General features: G+C 60.2%; 1 protein-coding gene across 1 annotated transcript in view; it reads left to right on the top strand.

The window, feature by feature from the left end:
• Positions 1 to 18,012, top strand: part of UMODL1 (uromodulin like 1) — a 60,966-nt gene that overhangs the window by 32,239 nt on the left and 10,715 nt on the right. Inside the window, 10 exon segments of the mRNA XM_039245456.1 lie at positions 1,726 to 1,863; positions 2,348 to 2,878; positions 3,979 to 4,233; positions 5,909 to 6,021; positions 8,351 to 8,564; positions 9,729 to 9,866; positions 11,278 to 11,597; positions 16,374 to 16,519; positions 17,052 to 17,288; positions 17,490 to 17,649. Of these exon segments, the coding sequence (XP_039101387.1) occupies positions 1,726 to 1,863; positions 2,348 to 2,878; positions 3,979 to 4,233; positions 5,909 to 6,021; positions 8,351 to 8,564; positions 9,729 to 9,866; positions 11,278 to 11,597; positions 16,374 to 16,519; positions 17,052 to 17,288; positions 17,490 to 17,649 (2,252 nt within the window).

Here is an 18,012-nt window from a genome sequence, read left to right as displayed (position 1 = left end):
GGGAGGCGGGTCCAGCTGCAAGGCCAGTAGGAGCAGAGCACAGCCCCGCCCCCCGCTCGGGGCTCCTGCCCGTGTCCTTCTCCGGCTGGTCGGGACGGGACAGAGGCCCCCGCTGCGGGCCTGCCTCCTCCCTCTGAACCGCAGGGCTGCCTGGCCTGGGGCTTTAATATAGGGCACGTGGAGCCGTCCGCGCCTTACTCTGGGCGTGCTTGTGAGCCGCGTGCTGGGTGAATCACCACAAGAGCTCAGTGCTGGGGGCCCAGCCTCCACGGGGACCTGTGTTCTCTGCAGGACCCTGCAGCCTGGCCTGGGCTCCATCCCAGGCCTCCAGCCCCCTCCCCTCCCCCCAAACTCTGTGAGCTGCCTGCAGGCTGGAGGTCTGGCCGGGCTGGGCTGGGCCCCCGGGACCCTGTCTGCCAAGTAGCCCCAGGCCAGGGTGCAGTGTGACTGTTACATCAGCTGACGAGCCTGCTGGTCTCGGGGAGCTGTTTCTGGGAGCTTCTGTGAAGATCACATGAAGCGAAACTGAAAACCGCATCACGAGGGTGGAGCGCTTGGACTACAGACTTTTTCTCTGCACAAAACTGAACTCGTCGTGACTGAAGCCCGAGTCTGGGCTCCCGGGGCGCATCAAGCCTGGATGGGGCGCTTCTGCTTTCGGCTCTAGGGAATCCTGGGCAGAAAGGCCTCGGGAGAGGCCTCTACATGCACCCACCTTGCTGCCTGGCCCACCCTGGTGGGTGCCCGGGCCCATTCCTCTGGAGGAGGCACCTCTGCTCAGAGCCAGCTGCCCCCCTGGGGCTGGGAGGGCGAGCGGTGGTCTGAAGGACGGATTCTGGGGCGTGGGAATCCTGCCCCCCTCCCCCAGCCTGGAATACAGCTTGGGATGTTTATTCCTTGAGGTTTATCCTGAGTATCACATGTAACACTTTATCCTCAGTCACATGTCAAATGCACGAGGCCAGCAGGTGTTTCCTTCGCCCAAGTATGAGTGGGGGTAGCAGCCCCGGGGGTGGGGGGGGAGGGAAGGGAATGTGGGCCCCACGCACCTTGATTCACAGTTTGGTTAACTCTGGTCCTGGAAAGTGCCAGGCTGTGGTGGGCGGGCAAGCCCTGGGGGGCCCCGGGGGGCTGACCCGCTTACCTAACATGCTTCCTTGCTCAGCTCAGAAGGGCCAGGGCCTCCCAGTGACATGGTGTCTTTGGGATTCTCTGACTGCTTTCCCCGGCTGGGGATGAGTGTTCAAAGGCTGTGTCACCGAAAGTTCATGTGACACTTAACCAGACTCCCCCTGGCTTGGTTATTTCTCTTTGTTAAAGTACTATCACATTAGGCGATGTTGGCACATCAGAGAGGAGGGAAGGCGTCCTGCTTTCTGGGGAATGAAGAGTTCGGGAGAGAAGAATATACCCACACGGGTGGGCGCTAACAGCCCCAAAACAGACCAGCGTTCCCTAACTTCTGCCTCCACATCAGCCCGCAGGCAGCGAAGTCCGGAGCAGGCACCTGCTGAGCCTGCCCCCTGGGTTCAGGGACAGGCTTCTGGGGACGGGCCTGTGCACAGCCTCCCTCTGGGGCCTCCGGGTGCCCAGGGCGCTCCACTGACTCCCGGCCTCGCCCCTCCCACGGGTTGCTGCAGAGACGGTCGGGAAGAGCAGTGCTGTTTCCTAAGTGCCCCCTGGCCGCCTCTCACCACTCTGCCCCGTTCCTCTCCTGCCTGGCAGACTGGGACGAATGTGCAGACAGCCTGGGGCACGACTGCTCACCCGCTGCCCAGTGCATCAACGTCGAGGGCTCCTACACCTGCCGGTGCCGGACGGCCAGGGACGCCAACCCCTCCCGCGCGGGCCGGGCCTGTGAGGGTGCGCCCCCCACCCCCTGCCCCCGCAGCTCGGGCCCACGCCCCCTACCCTGGGGACCTGATATCCCTCGTCCTTTCCAATATCCACTGGCCGCTGTCCGCATTCTTCCCGTATTCATGTCACGTCTGACGATGGTGACCAGCACCAAGCCCCACACTGAGCCCAGATCCAGAGCAATCTCCCATTTTCCCAAAGGCCGAATGGGCGCACGAACCAGGCCCTGCACTTACGTCCCGGCCGTGCCACCGTGCAGGTGGGGCCTCACTCTTGGTGCCTCAGAGCCTCATTTGTCAGATGGAGAGGGCCCGTGTCACCCCCGGAAAGCACACGGGGGCCGCGGATGTGGGCCCCGTAAACACTCATAATCCCGTAATCCCCACTTGGGGCCCACCGGGGAGGCTCTCGCTGGTGGGTGGCATCTGGGGGCTTTTGTTTAGATGCTTTGGGGCCAGATGTCTCCTCTAAGAGTGGCCGTGTCTTGCAGGTGATGTGGTGAGCCCCACGGGAGCGCTGCCGGCTGTAACATCAGGCGTCAGGGCCCCAGCTCTCGGCACAGAGAGCCCCGCCCTGTGGGCCAGCCCGGGTCACGCATGGACCCAGACCCCGGGGCCCCCGCCCAGGCGAGGCGGCAGCCGCCTGGTCGGGAAGGACGGGAACAGCACAGGGCAAGGCATGGAGGAGGGAGCAGCCAGCGTGGCCCCAGGCCTGGTGACGGGCCAGGGGGCGGCCAGCACGGCCCCCGGGACAACGCACGGCTACCCTTCTGGGCCCCTGAATGGCTCTCTGGGCGCCCCTGGACCGTTATCGAGAAACTCCAGCACGGAGCCGCCGCTCTGGCCTGGTCCTACGCAGGGCCCCACAGACCACATCGCCTGGCACACCCGTCCCCCGACCTGGGACACGGCACCGGCAGCTCTGGGCCCCACTGGGCCACAGAGCTCGGACCCTGGACCCTCCACATCCCCCGACCTGCCTTCGGTCCCCACCCCCGAGTCTTCAAAGCTTCCGGCCTGTGGTGAGTGTCCTGGGGACACGTGGCCTGAGGACTGAGCACACTGGGGACGAGGGGGGTCCGGCTGGCAAAGCCCAGGACACTGAGGCAAAGCCCTGTGAGAAACACGCAGGTGGATTGCTCGTGGGAGGTGGGGCTGGGCCAGGAGGGGTGCAGCGCAGCCTGTCCCCGGTGGCGGCAGCTTCTGCTCTTGTTAGGATGGGGCCGTGCTTCCTCCGGTCCTCGCTCCTTCCCGTTCCCAAGCCTCCCTGTCACGCGCGGCCGGAGCAGGACGATGATGAGCCCTGGGGGCGCGTGTATCGCACTAAGCCCTGTGGCACAGCTCTCAGCAGTGCTGGACACCCCTGCGGTTGCACGCCCCCCCCCACCCGCCCGGCAGCGCAGTACCCCTGAGCCCAGTGCAGCCCCGAGCCCCACCACGTCCACTCACACCACGCAGAGCACTTAGCCGTTGCCAAGGTCCTGGGGCAGCGCGGTAGGAGACAGGCTGCAGCCCCATGCAGGAAAGGGGCCGGGCCGCGGTCTCTCCGTTCGGAGACCAAGGAGATCTCTGTGGGCTCCCCGAGCGGGCCCGGCCCTGGGCTGCATCCAAATCGAACTGTTAGATGGAGCCCGATGGAAGTGTCTCCTCCACTCAGGGGTGTGGCTGCTCGACTTCTAAGCCCTAGTAAGCCGGCACTGCGGGCGCCCCGGGGTCGCCTGTCAGAATGGCTCTGCCGCCAGCAGTGGCCGCCTCTGCTGGCCCCTCTGTGAGTCTGCCCAGGGGTGGAGGCGTAACCCCTCCGGGGAAGCCACCAGAGTCTGCACAACAGGCTTGCTTTGGGGAAAACCAGGGACCTCGGTGGCAGAGAGAAAAACAAAGCAGAGGCAGGACAGAGAGCTGGCCAGGGCGCCGGGGCTCAGGACGGCCGTCCGGGGCCCCTGCACCACGTGCTCTGCCCGGAGGAGGGGCCCTGTAGGACCCCCCGGGCTGGCGTCCCGTGAGGCCCTCTCGTGTCCCCAAGGGTGGTTTGATTTTAGCGTCTGGTGAGGCTTCTCCCGCCCAGTCTCCCTGGAGCATCGGGCTGATTTCAATCTTCCCCGCCTTTGCATCCACTTCCCAGTTCCCGTCCCCATCGAACGGGTCATGGTGTCTGACGTGACCAGCACCAGCTTTCGCGTGGCGTGGGCGGCGGAGCTCGGCCCGCACCCCGCCTTCCAGCTCACGCTGCTCTCCCCGCGGAGCCCCGCCGTGCGCCTGGAGACCCGGAACGCAAGCCTGACGCTGTCGGGCCTGGAGCCTGGCGCCCTGCACCTGGTGGAGATAGCGGCCAAAGCATGCGGGGACAGCGCCAGGGCCCGCCTCAGGGTCAGGACCGGTAGGTGACGGGTCTCGGGAACCCTGGCCGCGGCACCTTCATGGAGGGAGGGAAAACGTGTGAGAACGATTTTTAGTGGGTCGAGGCTTGAAAGCGCTGGCTCTTTGCCCTGATCAGCCCTGGAAGCCTGGCTGGGCTCGCTCGGGGCTGGCCCTCGGAGGTCAGCCTGGGGGAGGCGGCTCGGCTCAAGGAGAGGCTGGGGCAGGCTGCACGGAGGGCTCGGGACTCTGCCCGCCGAGCACAGCCGCTGCTGCCCGTGTCCCCGCGGGTCTGCGGCAGGAGAATGCACGGACCGAGCGCCGGGCACGTGCTCTGACGTTCCCGCTCTCAGCTCACCTGCCCTTACTTGGCTTGTAGGGACGACAGGCGGATAGGGGGACGTCCGACCTCGGACTGTGCTCGTGACAGTCATGTGTGCAGATAAATCTTGTTTCTCCTCCTTCACACTCGATGTTTTCCTGAACGTCTAACTTGCTCGGACGGCCCAGGGCCGGCTGGAGGTTGCAGACAGAGCCTCAGATCTCGGGCCACCATCCAAGGGCTGATGGCCGTGTTCCCCAAGGTGGGGTGCGCAGCCCTTGGGGCGTCCGTGAGAAAAGTGTAGAGCGTCTGTCTGCCTACTTGGAAGTTCCGATTAGCAAGGACCAGGGAGTCAGGGGGTAGACGGTGCGCAGGGACGCATGCGCCGAGCTGGAGAAGGGGCGGTCAGTGCCTCTGAGAGCCAGTCCTCTGCGGGTCTCGCCTGCCGGCGGGAGAGGCCACCGGGGGCGTGTGACCCGTGCCAGGGTGGGTCCATGTCCGTTCTCACCTGTGTCTGGTCCGTCCCGCTCCCGGGGCTTTCCCACCAGGCTGTCCGCCCCAGCTGCTGTGTGTGGCCCGGTGGCCCTCAGCCACGGCGACGGGAGAGATCAGGGCGAGGTTTGGGGGTCAGCCAGCAGTGAGTCCTGGGATGGCTTTGTGGTTTGTGGGCGCAAAGGAACCTTGGCCTTTTCCTCCACTGCCTGGAAGGCTGGGCACATAGCAAGAACCTCACAGACATCTGGGGAAAGAGTGAACGAGGCGGCTGCCATGCCGGACGCCAGGATGTGGTCCGGGCAATATTCCTGGACTATATTCTTGTCCCACAGCCTCCTGGAGGCCCCGCATGGAGGGAACAGACTTGGATGGAACAGACCAGTGCAAAAGCAGGGACTGCCCTGAACTTGCAGAGAAACAGTTCCCTAGGAAACAGTGGTCTAGGGGGAGGGGGAAGAGGGCTGAGTTGTGGGTGCTGAGCAGAGGCAAGGCCACCCTGTCCTGGCTTCCCTGGACGGCCAGTTGTGCACCTGCGGCCCCGGCAGAATTAACCAACAGCGACTTCTTTCACTCTCAGAGTGGGCCCTACTGGCGAGTCACCTGGACACCTTGTGCACTGAGAGTGAGGAGAGTGGGAGGGGCTGGCCCGGTTCTGCAGCCTCCGGAAGGTTCTCTCCCTGAGCCCAGGCTGTGTGCCGGCATCCTCTGGGGTTGGCGGAACTTGTCTGTGTGTGCTGGGCACTGTCAGCCTCAACCCAATGTTCTTTCTGGCCGACAAGAAAGTGCCATTATTAGGATATGTCACCCGATGCATTGCCTAACGCACTTAGCGTTACCTAATGCGTTACCACTCCAGACGTGTTTCTTCTCTGTCCCTCAGTGGCCCAGAAACTCAGAGGGAACGTCAGAATAGCCAACGTCAGGTACGTGGAGTCCTTCCGGAACGCGAGCAGCAGGGAGTATCAGGACTTCCTAGAGGTGTTCTTTCGGGCGGTAAGTTGGTGAAACCAGTTTCTATTTCCTTTTGGGATGTGCAGGAGGGAGGTGGGTGGAATCCCAATCCCACTGAGCAGGACTTTGACTTGCAGGTGCCTGGGACCCTCATTTCTGAAGGAAGATGGGCTTCTGGTTCCGGCGTGGTGCCTGGCACCCCCGGGTCTACCATTAGATGCAAGAGTAGCTGGGAGTGACCTTGTCCTCTGCTGCGTCCTCATTACAGAGGAGCCAGGACAGCTCACTCGAGCACAGGGGAGGGGCCGAGAGAGAGAGGGAGTCCCAAGCTGACAGGCAGAGCCCAATGCGGGGCACGATCCCGCGGCCCTGAGATCATGACCTGAGCCGAAATCCAGAGTCAGACACCAAGTGAGGCACCCAGGCGCCCCACAAGGAAAATTAACAAACTGAGATCGATTTCACAAATTCTAAAATGCACACGTTAAGAGTGCTTAGTGCAATGGTTTAGATTTTATTCGTGGAATTGCACAGCCGTCATCACTAAGTCCAGAACATTTCTTTCACCCCCAAAAGAAGCCCCTCTCCCATTCCTGGTGACTCTCCACGCCCCATCCCTGCAACCACTAATGTGCTCTCCGTGCCTGTGGGTGTGCCTGCCGTGGGCATCTCACATTGCGGAATCGCACCGGACATGACATTTTGTGTCTGGCTTATTCCTCTGAGCATGCCTTCGGGGTCCAGCCATAGCTCACTGCTCTTTCCGGCTGGATAGTCCTTCCCGGAATGGAGAGCCCACGTTTAGGTCTCTGATCCACATTAGGTTGTGTCCCCTCTGGCCAATGTGAATAATGCTGCTATGATTTTTCCTAATCTTTCTGATGCTTCCCCTGTGGCCCCACTGACATACCTTGAGCCGGTGTATTTGTTACGATTCAGGCTGGGGGGCGATCTCCGTGTTCTCTCCGCTGGAGGTTAGGTTCCCCTTAGACGAGAAGAGGATGCACTTGTCGAATCTTGTCTTGTTTACACAGTGGGCACCTCGTCCACTTCAGCCGCTCCTGACCCTGGGCTTTAAGACAGAGCAGTGCCACCTCCAGACGGAGTGTGCTAACGCGATAGCACCGTGTGACTGGCTCTGTTCTCTGGCCTAGAAAATGGGTCTCTGCGCCCCCAGGGAGTGTCACACGGGGACTCCTCGGGATCTGGGTTCTGCCTGATTTATCCCAGGGTCCCCGGCTCCCGGCCCAGTGGGTGGATCCGAGAGTTGTTGATGGCTCGAGTCACCACTGTCTTCTTTAGGTTCTGTGATAGTCACACATGACACTAAGCAACTGCCCTGACCATCAGTCGCGGGGCTCTGGCGGTCCCCGGGGCAGCCGCATCTCCATTCACATGTCTGGGGTCGTTCTTCCTCTTCAAACCATTTCCTCCCTCGCCTATGGCTGGGGACCGCTGCTGATTTGTCTAGAATTTCAGGATGGCCAGTAATGGCACAGTTATCACATATGCAGGACTTTCAGGCAAACTCAGGGAGGTGTGGATTAACACACTTCTTAGCAAGGGGCCCTGGAGCTTTGCTTTGAGACTGGTCGGAAATGCAACAACCCAAAGTGACTTTAAGCCAAGCCTGTGGCAGACCCTCTCTGGATGTCCCGGGGAGAGAGAGAGAGAGAGTCAGTCAGCCATTCCAGCGGTGATGATGGTGCCCAAGTGACAGCACACTTGTCACATTGGCCGTCCCCATGCTGGGAAGTGAACCCACGAGCCTGTGCCTTGAGCCACGCCCCCTGGCTGGCTCCAGATGAGGCTGGGCCCTGGAAGTGTGCTTTTTCAAGAAGGCCTGTGTCTTGGGGACCACTTACAGCCCTTCTAAGGTGGTGTGTCTCTCTGGGCGTTTGGGCTGCAAGGGGCTGGGATAGAATGCCTCAGCCCATGGTGTAGGAGCCCATCCAACGGGGCAGTATCAGCAGTAAAAGGATTGTTCTAGAAGATACAGTGGGAGAGAGGGGCTCCGCATGACCGCTTGTGCAGCCTGTGCCCTCCATGGCTCTGAGCTGAGGGGAGCAGATTCTAAAACCGTCACGAGTCCCCCGTGAGTGATGTTCCCTCCCCCCCCCCCACCGGGTAGGGATAGTGTGTCTTGTCCAGACTGACCGGCAAAGGTGCTCTGGGGGAGCGAGGCTCTTCCTGGGACCTCAGGACCCAGACCCACAGGCACTGGTGTGGGCTTGGGACACGGCTCGGTCCGCCGGACTGGGGCCAGAGCTGACCTCCGTGCTGCGGGTCAGAATTCCCAGGAAGCGCCCCCTGGGGACGGGCACTTGACTCCTGACAGCGGGCGGCCCTGTCACACGTGGTTTCTGTAAAGGTGCGGGGTTCCTTGCCGGCCACCATGCTGCGGCACCTGGACGCCGGGGGGGTCCGGGTGGAGGTGACCCGCATCGCCAACGGCAGCGTCGTGGTCGAGTTTAACCTGCTGATCATCGCAGAGGTGGACATCCACGAGGTGTCTGCCGCGTTCCTTGTCGCCTTCCGGAACGCCTCTCTGCTGGAGGTGGTCGGCGAGGACACCTTCATACAGGGTAGGTGGAGGCCAGGCCCCCCAGAGAGCCCAGCCCGTGGGGCTCCTGGGGCCCCCCTGCAGGTGGAAGTATGGAACACACAGGACCCCATCTGTCTTATTGCTGCTGTGCTGTTTCTGAAGTTTTCAGGGCCCCAAACATCTCGGGGTGAAGCCATGCACCCGTCCGGGGACGCTGCTGCCCACCCTGGGCCTCCTCTGCCACCCACATCCCCTGGGCCGGGGGCAGACATGTCCTCTCTGCAGCCACACTGCCCCCCAAGTACAGTTTCCAAGGAGAGCTGGAGAAAAATCATTGAAAAGAAAAGCAATTTAGATTCTCCTTTCTTTTTTTTTTTTTTTTAAATATTTTTATTATATTTCTAGGAGAGAGAGAGAGAGAGACAGCGTGAGCAGGGGAGGGTCAGAGAGAGAGGGAGACACAGACTCTGAAACAGGCTCCAGGCTCTGAGCTGGCAGTCAGCACAGAGCCCGACGCGGGGCTCGAACCCACAAACTGCGAGATCATGACCTGAGCTAAAGTCGGACGCTTAACCGACTAAGCCACCCGGGCGCCCCTAGATTCTCCTCTCCAAGTCGCATCGTCGGCCTGAGCTGCCGTAGCCAGATGCAGGCCTGGAGACGCTTAAACGACAGGAGTGTGTGTCCCCACAGTTCTGGAGGCGCGAGGTCCAGGGTAGATTACAAGGGGGGGTGCTCTCCCTGACGCGGGGACAGCCGCCTCCCGGCTCTGTCCTCCCCACGTGTGTGTGTGTGTGTGTGTGTGTGTGTGTGTGTTCCTGGTGCTGCTTCTTAGAGCAAGGCCCCCAGGCTGAGCGCCTTCTGCGGGATGGCCTGCGGGGGGCGCCCCCGGGTCCGGGGCGAGAGGTCGGGGTGGGGGGCCTGCTGTGTCGTCTCCACAGCCCCTCTCAGCCCCGGCACCGGGGCCCCTCCTTCTGGAGCGGTCCCAGCAGATGTCCTGACCAGCTCTCGTCCCCGCCCCAGCTGGGAACTGGGTGCCACCCTGCCCCCCGAACCGCCCACTACGCTGCCACTCCGTGATTTCCGGCCCTGCTGCCTGAGATGACGTCCCCCCAGGGCGTGTGTGACAGCCGGCGCGGAAGCACCCCTCACCCGCCCCCTCAGGCCCCGTGACAGTGTCTGCCTTGTTTCTGATGTCGCACAGATTACGACGAATGTGACGGCCGGGAGCACGACTGTGAGCCAGGCGCGTCCTGTCACAACACCCTGGGCTCCTTCACCTGCATCTGCACGGGCGGTGCCCCCCACTTCCCTGTGGAATTTTCTGGAAGACCCTGTGAACGTGAGGGCCCATAATCCCTTTTCCCGAGATAGCGTTGGGTAATCTGTTATTGACAGACTTTCATTCACCAAGTGTTTCTTTTCCGGACGAGGTCGGTTTTTATGCCCCGGACGTTTTTCTAACTTGTGTGTGTCTGTGTGCTCGTGCATGTGTGTGCACACGCACGTGTCCCTTCACATTCTCCATGCGTCCCAGACGCCTCTCTCCGAGCGCCCATGATGGGAAAACGCCTTGGTTACAGTGAAGTCCGCCACGTTCTCTCGGGTTCTAAAGGATGACCGTGCAAAGCGCACAGCCCACGTGAGAAGAGACACGGGAGAAATGTCTCTACTTGGGCCCTCCTCCCACCCAGGACTTTTCCCATTAAATGGGGGCCCAGAGGATTCAGTGTTGACGCTGAGGGGATCCCTGCCAGCCAGGGATCTGCAGTCAAGTGGTGCAAGACAGACATTTATACAAGTGAACGCTTGTCCCCAAGAATATGGAATGTGCTCTGCTGGAGGTCGAAGCAGGGGGCTCACAGGGACTAAGTTGTTGCAGCCCCATGAGTGTGGTCAGGGAGGGCTTCCTGGAAGAGGTGTCTTAGAGGCATTCTTCGAGGGCAGCTAGGACAGCACAGGGTGGTGGGGGCTGCAGTGGGGCCGGGTGTGCTGGGTGTGCCCGGTGAGAACACGGCTCCTCGTGGTGGTCTCGGCCCAGGTGCACAGTCCGGGCTAGCTGCAGTGCGGGCTCCCGCCAGAGCCGGCGGGAGAGGGCGGGACGCTGGCTGCCAAGACGCGGGAGGCCAGTCGAGAAGGCACGAAAGCCACGAGCAGGCGCTGGACTGCATCTTGGAGATGAGGGAGCTCAGTGAGGGGGCAGAACAGTGGGTGAGCCCCACCTCGAGATAATAGAAGGGAGGTGCCAAGGAGCGGGGTGGGGAACCCTGGACAGCTTACAGATGTCAGCCAGCGGATATCTCTCGGGAAAAGTACTCCGTTTTTCAACGGAGGTGGAAACCATGCTTTGGGGGAAGCAGGAAGCAGGAAGCAGGAAGCAGAAGCAGGAAGCAGGAAGCAGGAAGCAGAAGCTAGGGGCTCAGGATCCTGACAGTAACCACCACAGAGAGGAGACGGCTCATCACAGCAAGTCCACGGGCTCGCCCGCACCCGGCGTCCGCCTGGGAGAGTCTGGGAGGCAGAGGGCACCCGGGTCCCCCGGCCCACGGGACCCCCTCCGAGCCACGTCAGGCCCGGCTGTTGGGCTGCCGGCAGGAACGCGCCACAGCGGCCCGTGTGCGGCTGTGGCTGGGACGTGCGGTCCAGGCGGCCGCTGGGGTCCCTGTCTGCCCCTCCGTGCGGGTCTCACAGGCCGGGCTCAGGTGGCTGTCCCTGAACACAGACCCTTGGTTTCACCTCCTTGTGCTTTGCAGGCGACTCTCCCGGAAACACAACCCAGGCCCCCGGCCCCGAGCAGGTCCCCACCCCGGCGGGGACCGCGGTTGCCGCTGTGCCAGGTGCCAGCCCGGGGCCCCAGGGCCTGCCCCGGCGGCTGAACCTGACCGAGGCGGTCAGGGTGCTCTGCGAGGTTGAGAAGGTGGCCATCGCCATCCAGAGGCGCTTCCTGCAGCAGGAGTCCATCCCCGAGTCCTCCCTGTACCTGGGACACCCATCCTGCAACGTGAGCGACCACAACAGCACGCACGTGCTCCTGGTGGCTGGGTGGAGCGAGTGTGGAACCGTCGTGCAAAGCGTAAGGGCCGGGGGCCAGGCTCAGGAGGCACACAGGGCGGGGTGGGGGCTGGGTGTGGGGGACAGGGCATCGAGGACCAGGAGCACCCTATGGGGAGGGACCCGGGAAGACTGCACCCCAAGTCCTCTGATTCTAAGTGGGAGACCCCTTAGGGGGACAGGATAGGGCAAGTCCTCACGAGGGACCAGACTGTGCCCTAGAATCAGGAGGGAGTTTGGGGCTCTCCCCTGTGAGATTCTGGTGCAAAGGCCCTGTGGTGGGCTTCAGGGTTTAAATCACTCCCAGTGATTCTGAAACACAGCAGATGGAGGGCCAGTGCGAGAGGAAGGCAGGAGAGCTAAGTGTGTTAACACAGGTGTCCAGGTGTGCCAACGTGTGAGAATGTGCATGCGTGCATATGTGTGTGAGTGTGATTGTAAATGTGTGTGAATGTGTGTGCGTGTGTGAGTGTGCATGCTGGGCAGGTGGGCTGGTGTGATCAGAACGACCCGGCCAGAGGGACTGTGGTACTATTAGGATTTGTCTTTACCTCAGTATTTTTTTTTTCTTTTTAATGTTTTTATTTATTTTTGAGAGACAGAGAGACAGCACAAGCAGGGGAGGGGCAGAGAGAGAGGGAGACACAGAATCTGAAGCAGCTCCAGGCTCTGAGCTGTTGGCACAGAGCCCGACGCAGGGCTCGAACTCATGAACTGTGAGATCATGACCTGAGCAGAGGTCAGTGGCTTACCCGACTGAGCCCCCCAGGGGCCCCCACTGCAGTCTTTGAGGGGCCGCAGGCTGTCCCTCTGCTGGCACAGAGGGGGGCCCACTTGGGGGGTGGGGCTGCCCAGCTGGAGGCACTCTGAGCCCATGTGAGCCTCTCTGGTCTGCAGCACCCCCCAGTTTAACCAACGGGAACTAGAGGCTCAGCAAGGTCAATGTGGGAGTCAAGGTCAAGGTCACCCTGCCTCCAGGGACCAGCCCTACAGCCTCTGTGACTCTGCCTTTCTGGGGGCCATACGGGGTATAAGGAAGGCAGGGGCCCTCGGATGCTTCTGGTGGGAGCCTGGGCCTTGCTCCCGGTGGGGACACTTGGGCCCCGGGCACCTGCAGGGGCTGAGCTTGCAGATGGTGCGAGAGCCGCAGGCACAGGGAGGCGACATGAGGAGCCGATTCCCTGCTGCGCAGGGGGCACAGATGCGGGCAGCGTGTCTGAGCAGGGCACTGTCCCCGGGGAGGGGAGGCAGGGGCTCCAGAGGCTGGCGAGAGACACGGTGGGAGGCTTCTCAGGGGAGAGTCTGGGCCAGAGGAGAAGTGGGGTGCGGGTGGAGCCGGCTGTGAGGTGTGGGCCTGCCTAGGGCGGGGGCCGGGGCTGCGGGGGCAGCGGGGACACGTGGGGGGCGGGGGCCGGGGCTACGGGGGCAGCGGGGACACAGGGGGGTGGGGGCCGGGGCTGCCGGGGCAGCGGGGACACGGGGGGGGCGGGGGCCGAGGCTGCGCGGCTGTGCGGTCAGTGTGCGCGCGGCTGTGCGGGAGCCCTTGCGCGGGGAGCCCGCTTGCCGCTCTCCAGCATGACCCCAGCCTCCCTGGGCGCCCTCGGACCCCCTCTGGGATGAAGGAGCGCTCCGGAGACCTCTGCCAGCCCCCTGCAGCCAGCACAACCTAAACATAGCGGGACTTTGCCTCTCAAGCACCCCAGACAGTCGCGTGGAGGTGCACTTCGCTGGGAGGGGGGACAGCTCCTCGGCGACCTCGGGTCTGAGCCCCAAAGTCTGTGCGCACAGGCTAGAGGGGCGGCAAGGGCAGAGGCTGTCGGGTCCAGGTCAGAGCCCCGCAGGCTTGCAGAAGCGGAGGGTCTGTGGGGGCGGGGCCTCCTGCGATGGGCGTGGCCCCGGGGGCGTGGCTGCGCGTGGGCTCTGGGCCTTTGCTTTGGGAGGGGGGAACAGGCCCCTGATGCAGCTCCTCCGTTCAGTAGGGTTCAGGGCCCGTTCAGAGCAGGGGAAATTCATCTCCAATAGTCACCCCTGCCCTTGATGTTTTTTGACGTTTGTTGAAAACTAAAATTTCTTCCAGGGCTTACTTACACAAATACAGTGGAGTGCGTACAGTTAGCAAGTTCTGCCTCCTGATTTTGGTTAAGCAGTTTAAGAATTCAAGCCTCTTTTTATTTATTATTTATTTTTTATTAATTTTTAAATGTTTATTTATTTTTGAGAGAGAGAGAGTCAAGAGTGTGAACAGGAGGGGCACAGAGAGAGGGAGACACAGAATCCAAAGCCAACTCCGGGTTCTTAGCTGTCAGCACAGAGCCCGACGCGGGACTTGAACCCATGAACCGTGAGATCATGACCTGAGCTGAAGTCGAAGTCAGAGGCTTAGTTGATGGAGTCCCCTAGTACCCCAGGCAGTTTAACTTTTATTGAACTCCTCAGTTTTTGGAAGAAGTTGAATTTGAGGCCTCCCTGGCAAGTTTGATGTGCTGTATACGGATTGCACAGGAGAAGGCCCTGAAGAGACACAAATATACGCCCCAGAAGATTCAGCAGCGTCTGGAATCATCTTCATAAACACTTCCAAAGTCCTCATGGAGACGGCAGGGGGCTGTCCAGGTTGTCTGTGGCACTTTTCAAAATGATTCTTTCCTTTTTAAGTTTATTTATTTATTTTGAGACAGAGAGAGAGTGTAGTGGAGGCACAGAGAGAGAGAATTCTAAGCACACTATACTGTCAGCGCAGAGCCCGACGCAAGGCTCAAACCCACAAACTGTGAGATAACGACCTGACTGAGCCTCCCAGGTGCCCCACAAAGTGATTTTCAAAGGCTCTGAATGTATGCTGTCACTGTCGTGAGCTGACACTCTGGACTGGAGGCCTGGAGCACAGCCCATCAGAGACTTGATGTTGTGTCTGTTATGACATTGCACGTACCGAAGGAGCTGCGGCTTCTTCGCTGGAAAAAGCCACAGGGCCTACAAACATCATGTAGACAAGTTCTCCAAAATACGGAGACAGAGATACAAGCAAACATGGGGACAGGTATTAATTACAAGTTTCGGTGCTTCCATTTTGGATACTTGGATCGAGAACCAACCAAGTTTGCTCTCAGAAGTGGAACATCTCCCGTCTCTACTACAGAAAATGAATTCCAAGAATTAATGTGGCTTCCAATAGTTCTAATTTCACTATTTATATAAAAACCTAGAGAGACCAGCAATTTCCAGTGGCTTCCGATATAAGCTAATGCCCCTTTGCTGCGGTCAGCTTACCAGCATCTGCCCCGCTCTGTTTCATACACACACAAGGGAAACACACATGCTGTAATTTCTTACAAAGCAGCAGGGAAGAAGTGGATGTAGGAGCCAGAGGAGCAAAGGAACGTTCAGAACATCTTCCCTGCAGTGGCTTTCAGTCCAGGACCATCTGAAAGCAGTCACTTCCCCTCACGCTCCCGCAAGCGTGGCCCCTCCTGCGACCCAGTGGCGCCGGGGTCTGGTTGGCCGCTGGATTCCGTGTCTCCGTCGGATTCATGGGTCCCATTCATACTGCTAGGCTCTGAATTTCTAATTTTCAGCCAACGCTGCCCTGGCAGCCTTACCGTGGCCCCATGCCCTGTTGTGCGGCTCACAGGGGCTCTACCCTGTTGCCTTCACTAAGACCCGGCGCTCCCGGCTGGGTGGATATGTGTCCCCGTGGATGCTCATCAACACATCCCCAGAGGCATCACCCCTTGCTTCCCCCGCATGCATGGTCTGGCTTGTCTATTTCACACAGATGCCCTTGTCTCTTGGCTACTTCTAAACTGCTAAAGTTGGTGACTTTAGCAGAAGCCGGGGGACACCCGCCCCTCCCCATCAGCCATGAACAATCCGCAGCTGACCTTGGCTGGCCCTGTGCTAGTGACAATGTAGGAGGTGTCCGTGAGGGGCTGCCCATCTTGGAAAGCCCACCACCATGCCAATCAAACTCCAAGCCACAAGCCAGCAAAGTCCTGGGAACAAGTGTAACTTGAAGCATTCTGTCAATCAAAGGCTTGGGCTTCAGTACAACCGTGGTGGTTTTTCACAGAAATTCTTGTCCACCTCGGATTCTCCGGCTCTGGTTCAGGCCCTGGAGAAATTCTGGAACTCTCGTGTTCCATCTGAGTGCACATCTTCATGCCCTGGTGCACTGCTGTATGGAGGTCTGTCCTGCTAAACTTCTGCACCACGAGCAACTAGTCTTCACGCCAGGCTTTGTCTATGGGCTTCCCTTCCTGTGTGTGAACCGGGCTCAGCGTTTTCCCTGGGGGTCAGGTGGAGAGCCTGCTCACACTCCTGGGGTCCCCGCCACAATGATGTTCACTGTCTGGAGGCTGCCCTCTGGCCCCTGGGCTCCTCGTCATCCCCTCCCCTCCAGACGATGGCACCCAGAGAGAATGCTGGTGGTGCAGACTTTAACCAACTGATTTTAGCTCCATTTCCTCAGGGAGCACCTTGTGGTCTTATTTTCAGGAATGCACTTGGGGAGTAATTTGGGGGAGGAATCCGATCGATTATTGGGGTATCGGCTGACCCGGCTTGTCTCTGGTTCTCTTCCAGTGAGGAAAATGGGCGTGGGACACAGGCTAAACCAGGGGTCAGGATGTCACTCTCTCTTTGGCATTTGATGTTAGGAAAAGATTGTCGGGTTTTCTTGTTTTGGGGACAAGCTTTAGAGGAGAGCCACCCCTCCCCCAGCACCCCAGAGCCACAGTCCGCAGCCATGTTGGGGGCCCGCTGGGGGCCGGGAGTGCACTGACAGCCTGTCTGTGTTCAGAACATGACGAATACGGTGGTGAGGACCACGCTGAGGAACGACCTGTCCCCTGAGGGCATCATCCACCACCTGAAGATCCTGAGCCCCATCCACTGTGCTTTCCAGAATGACCTCCTGACATCGTCGGGCTACACCCCAGAGTGGGGGTGAGTGGAGGCATCTTTCCCCCCTCCCCCAGTTCACTGTCCTCTCTAGCACCTTCACTTTGGGTTTCTTAGGGTTTTAATCACGTGAGGACCCTTTGGTGAGACTGAACATAGAAACGGGCAGTGGCCAGGTCTTGGTTTGTGACTCCCAGCTCCCCTAAGATTTGTCCTCATTTCCAGCTAAGGACCAACCAAAGAAAGCCAGATATGCACCCTAGCCAATCCCATAGGGCGCCGGGTCCTAGTGAGCCCGTCCACGGCTGCCGCATCACGTGCCTCCACCGGGCTGCCTGGGGCCTCCCTTTCCCCCTCTGAGGATGCCCCTCCTCTGTCTGTCCTTGAGTCTCCTCCAAACTCAAGTCAGGGGGTGACACACCTCGTCAGGCAGCTTAGAATCGATAGCCTCCCCTTGCCTGTTCTCCTCTGGGTGGTCTTCCTTTTTTTCCATACTTCTTTGGAGTTGGTGTTTGGGGAGCATAGGGAAGCGGTGGGGTCACAGAAGCACACCTCCTGAAACCACTCTCTCTTACAGGGTCTATGCCATCATCGAGGACCTCCATGGCGCTGGCAATTTTGTCACCTAAATGCAGTTGTTTATTGGGGACTCCCCTATACCGCAAAATTACAGTGTGTCTGCCAGTGATGACGTCAAGATCGAAGTGGGGCTCTGTGAGCAGAAAAGCAACCTCAAGGTGGTCCTGACCGAGTGCTGGGCGACGCCATCCAGCAACGCGAGGGACCCGGTCACGTTCGGTTTCATCAACAACAGGCAGGTGTCGGATGCAGCCTGGCTCCCAGACACGCAGGGATATAGGAGCCTGTCCCTGGGGGACGGGAGGGTGGTGGTCCTCCCTACCATGGGTGATGTGTGGACACGGTGTGTGTGGTCAGGGGTGCTGCCGGAAGCCCATCTGGGACCGGGACAGGAGGCTGGCTCGTAACTAATGAGCCACGGTTCCTTCCTTCCCAGCTGCCCCATCCCCAACACGCACACGAACGTGATCAAGAATGGGGATTCCAGCAAGGCCCAATTTAAGCTGAAAATCTTCTCTTTCATCAACAACTCCATTGTTTACCTGCACTGCCGGCTTCGTATTTGCATGGACTCCCCAGGAACCACATGCAAAATAGTAGGTGTTTTACTTCTCTAACCTTGTGTCTGACTCGTGCCCCTGATCACTCTGAGGAGGGCCACTCTATAATCTGAATCCCAGGCCTTGGGCAGCTCTGGGGCCTGACCTCTAGGAGCAGACTCCGCACAAGTGTAAAATGAGGCATGAATGGTGGGCAGCCCATCCCATCCCATCCCATCCCATCCCATCCCATCCCATCCCATCCCATCCCATCCCCATATCCATCCCATCCCACCCCACCCCATCCCATCCCACCCCACCCCATCCCCATATCCATCCCATCCCACCCCATCCCATCCCCCTCCCATCCCATCCCCATCCCATCCCCATATCCATCCCATCCCACCCCATCCCCAACCC

The sequence above is a fragment of the Hyaena hyaena genome, unplaced genomic scaffold, assembly GCF_003009895.1.
Source record: "Hyaena hyaena isolate Hyena2069 unplaced genomic scaffold, ASM300989v1 scaffold_254, whole genome shotgun sequence".
NCBI lineage: Eukaryota > Metazoa > Chordata > Mammalia > Carnivora > Hyaenidae > Hyaena > Hyaena hyaena.
The sequence above is the reverse complement of the archived record's forward strand: the minus strand, read 5'-3'. Positions and strand labels throughout refer to the sequence as shown.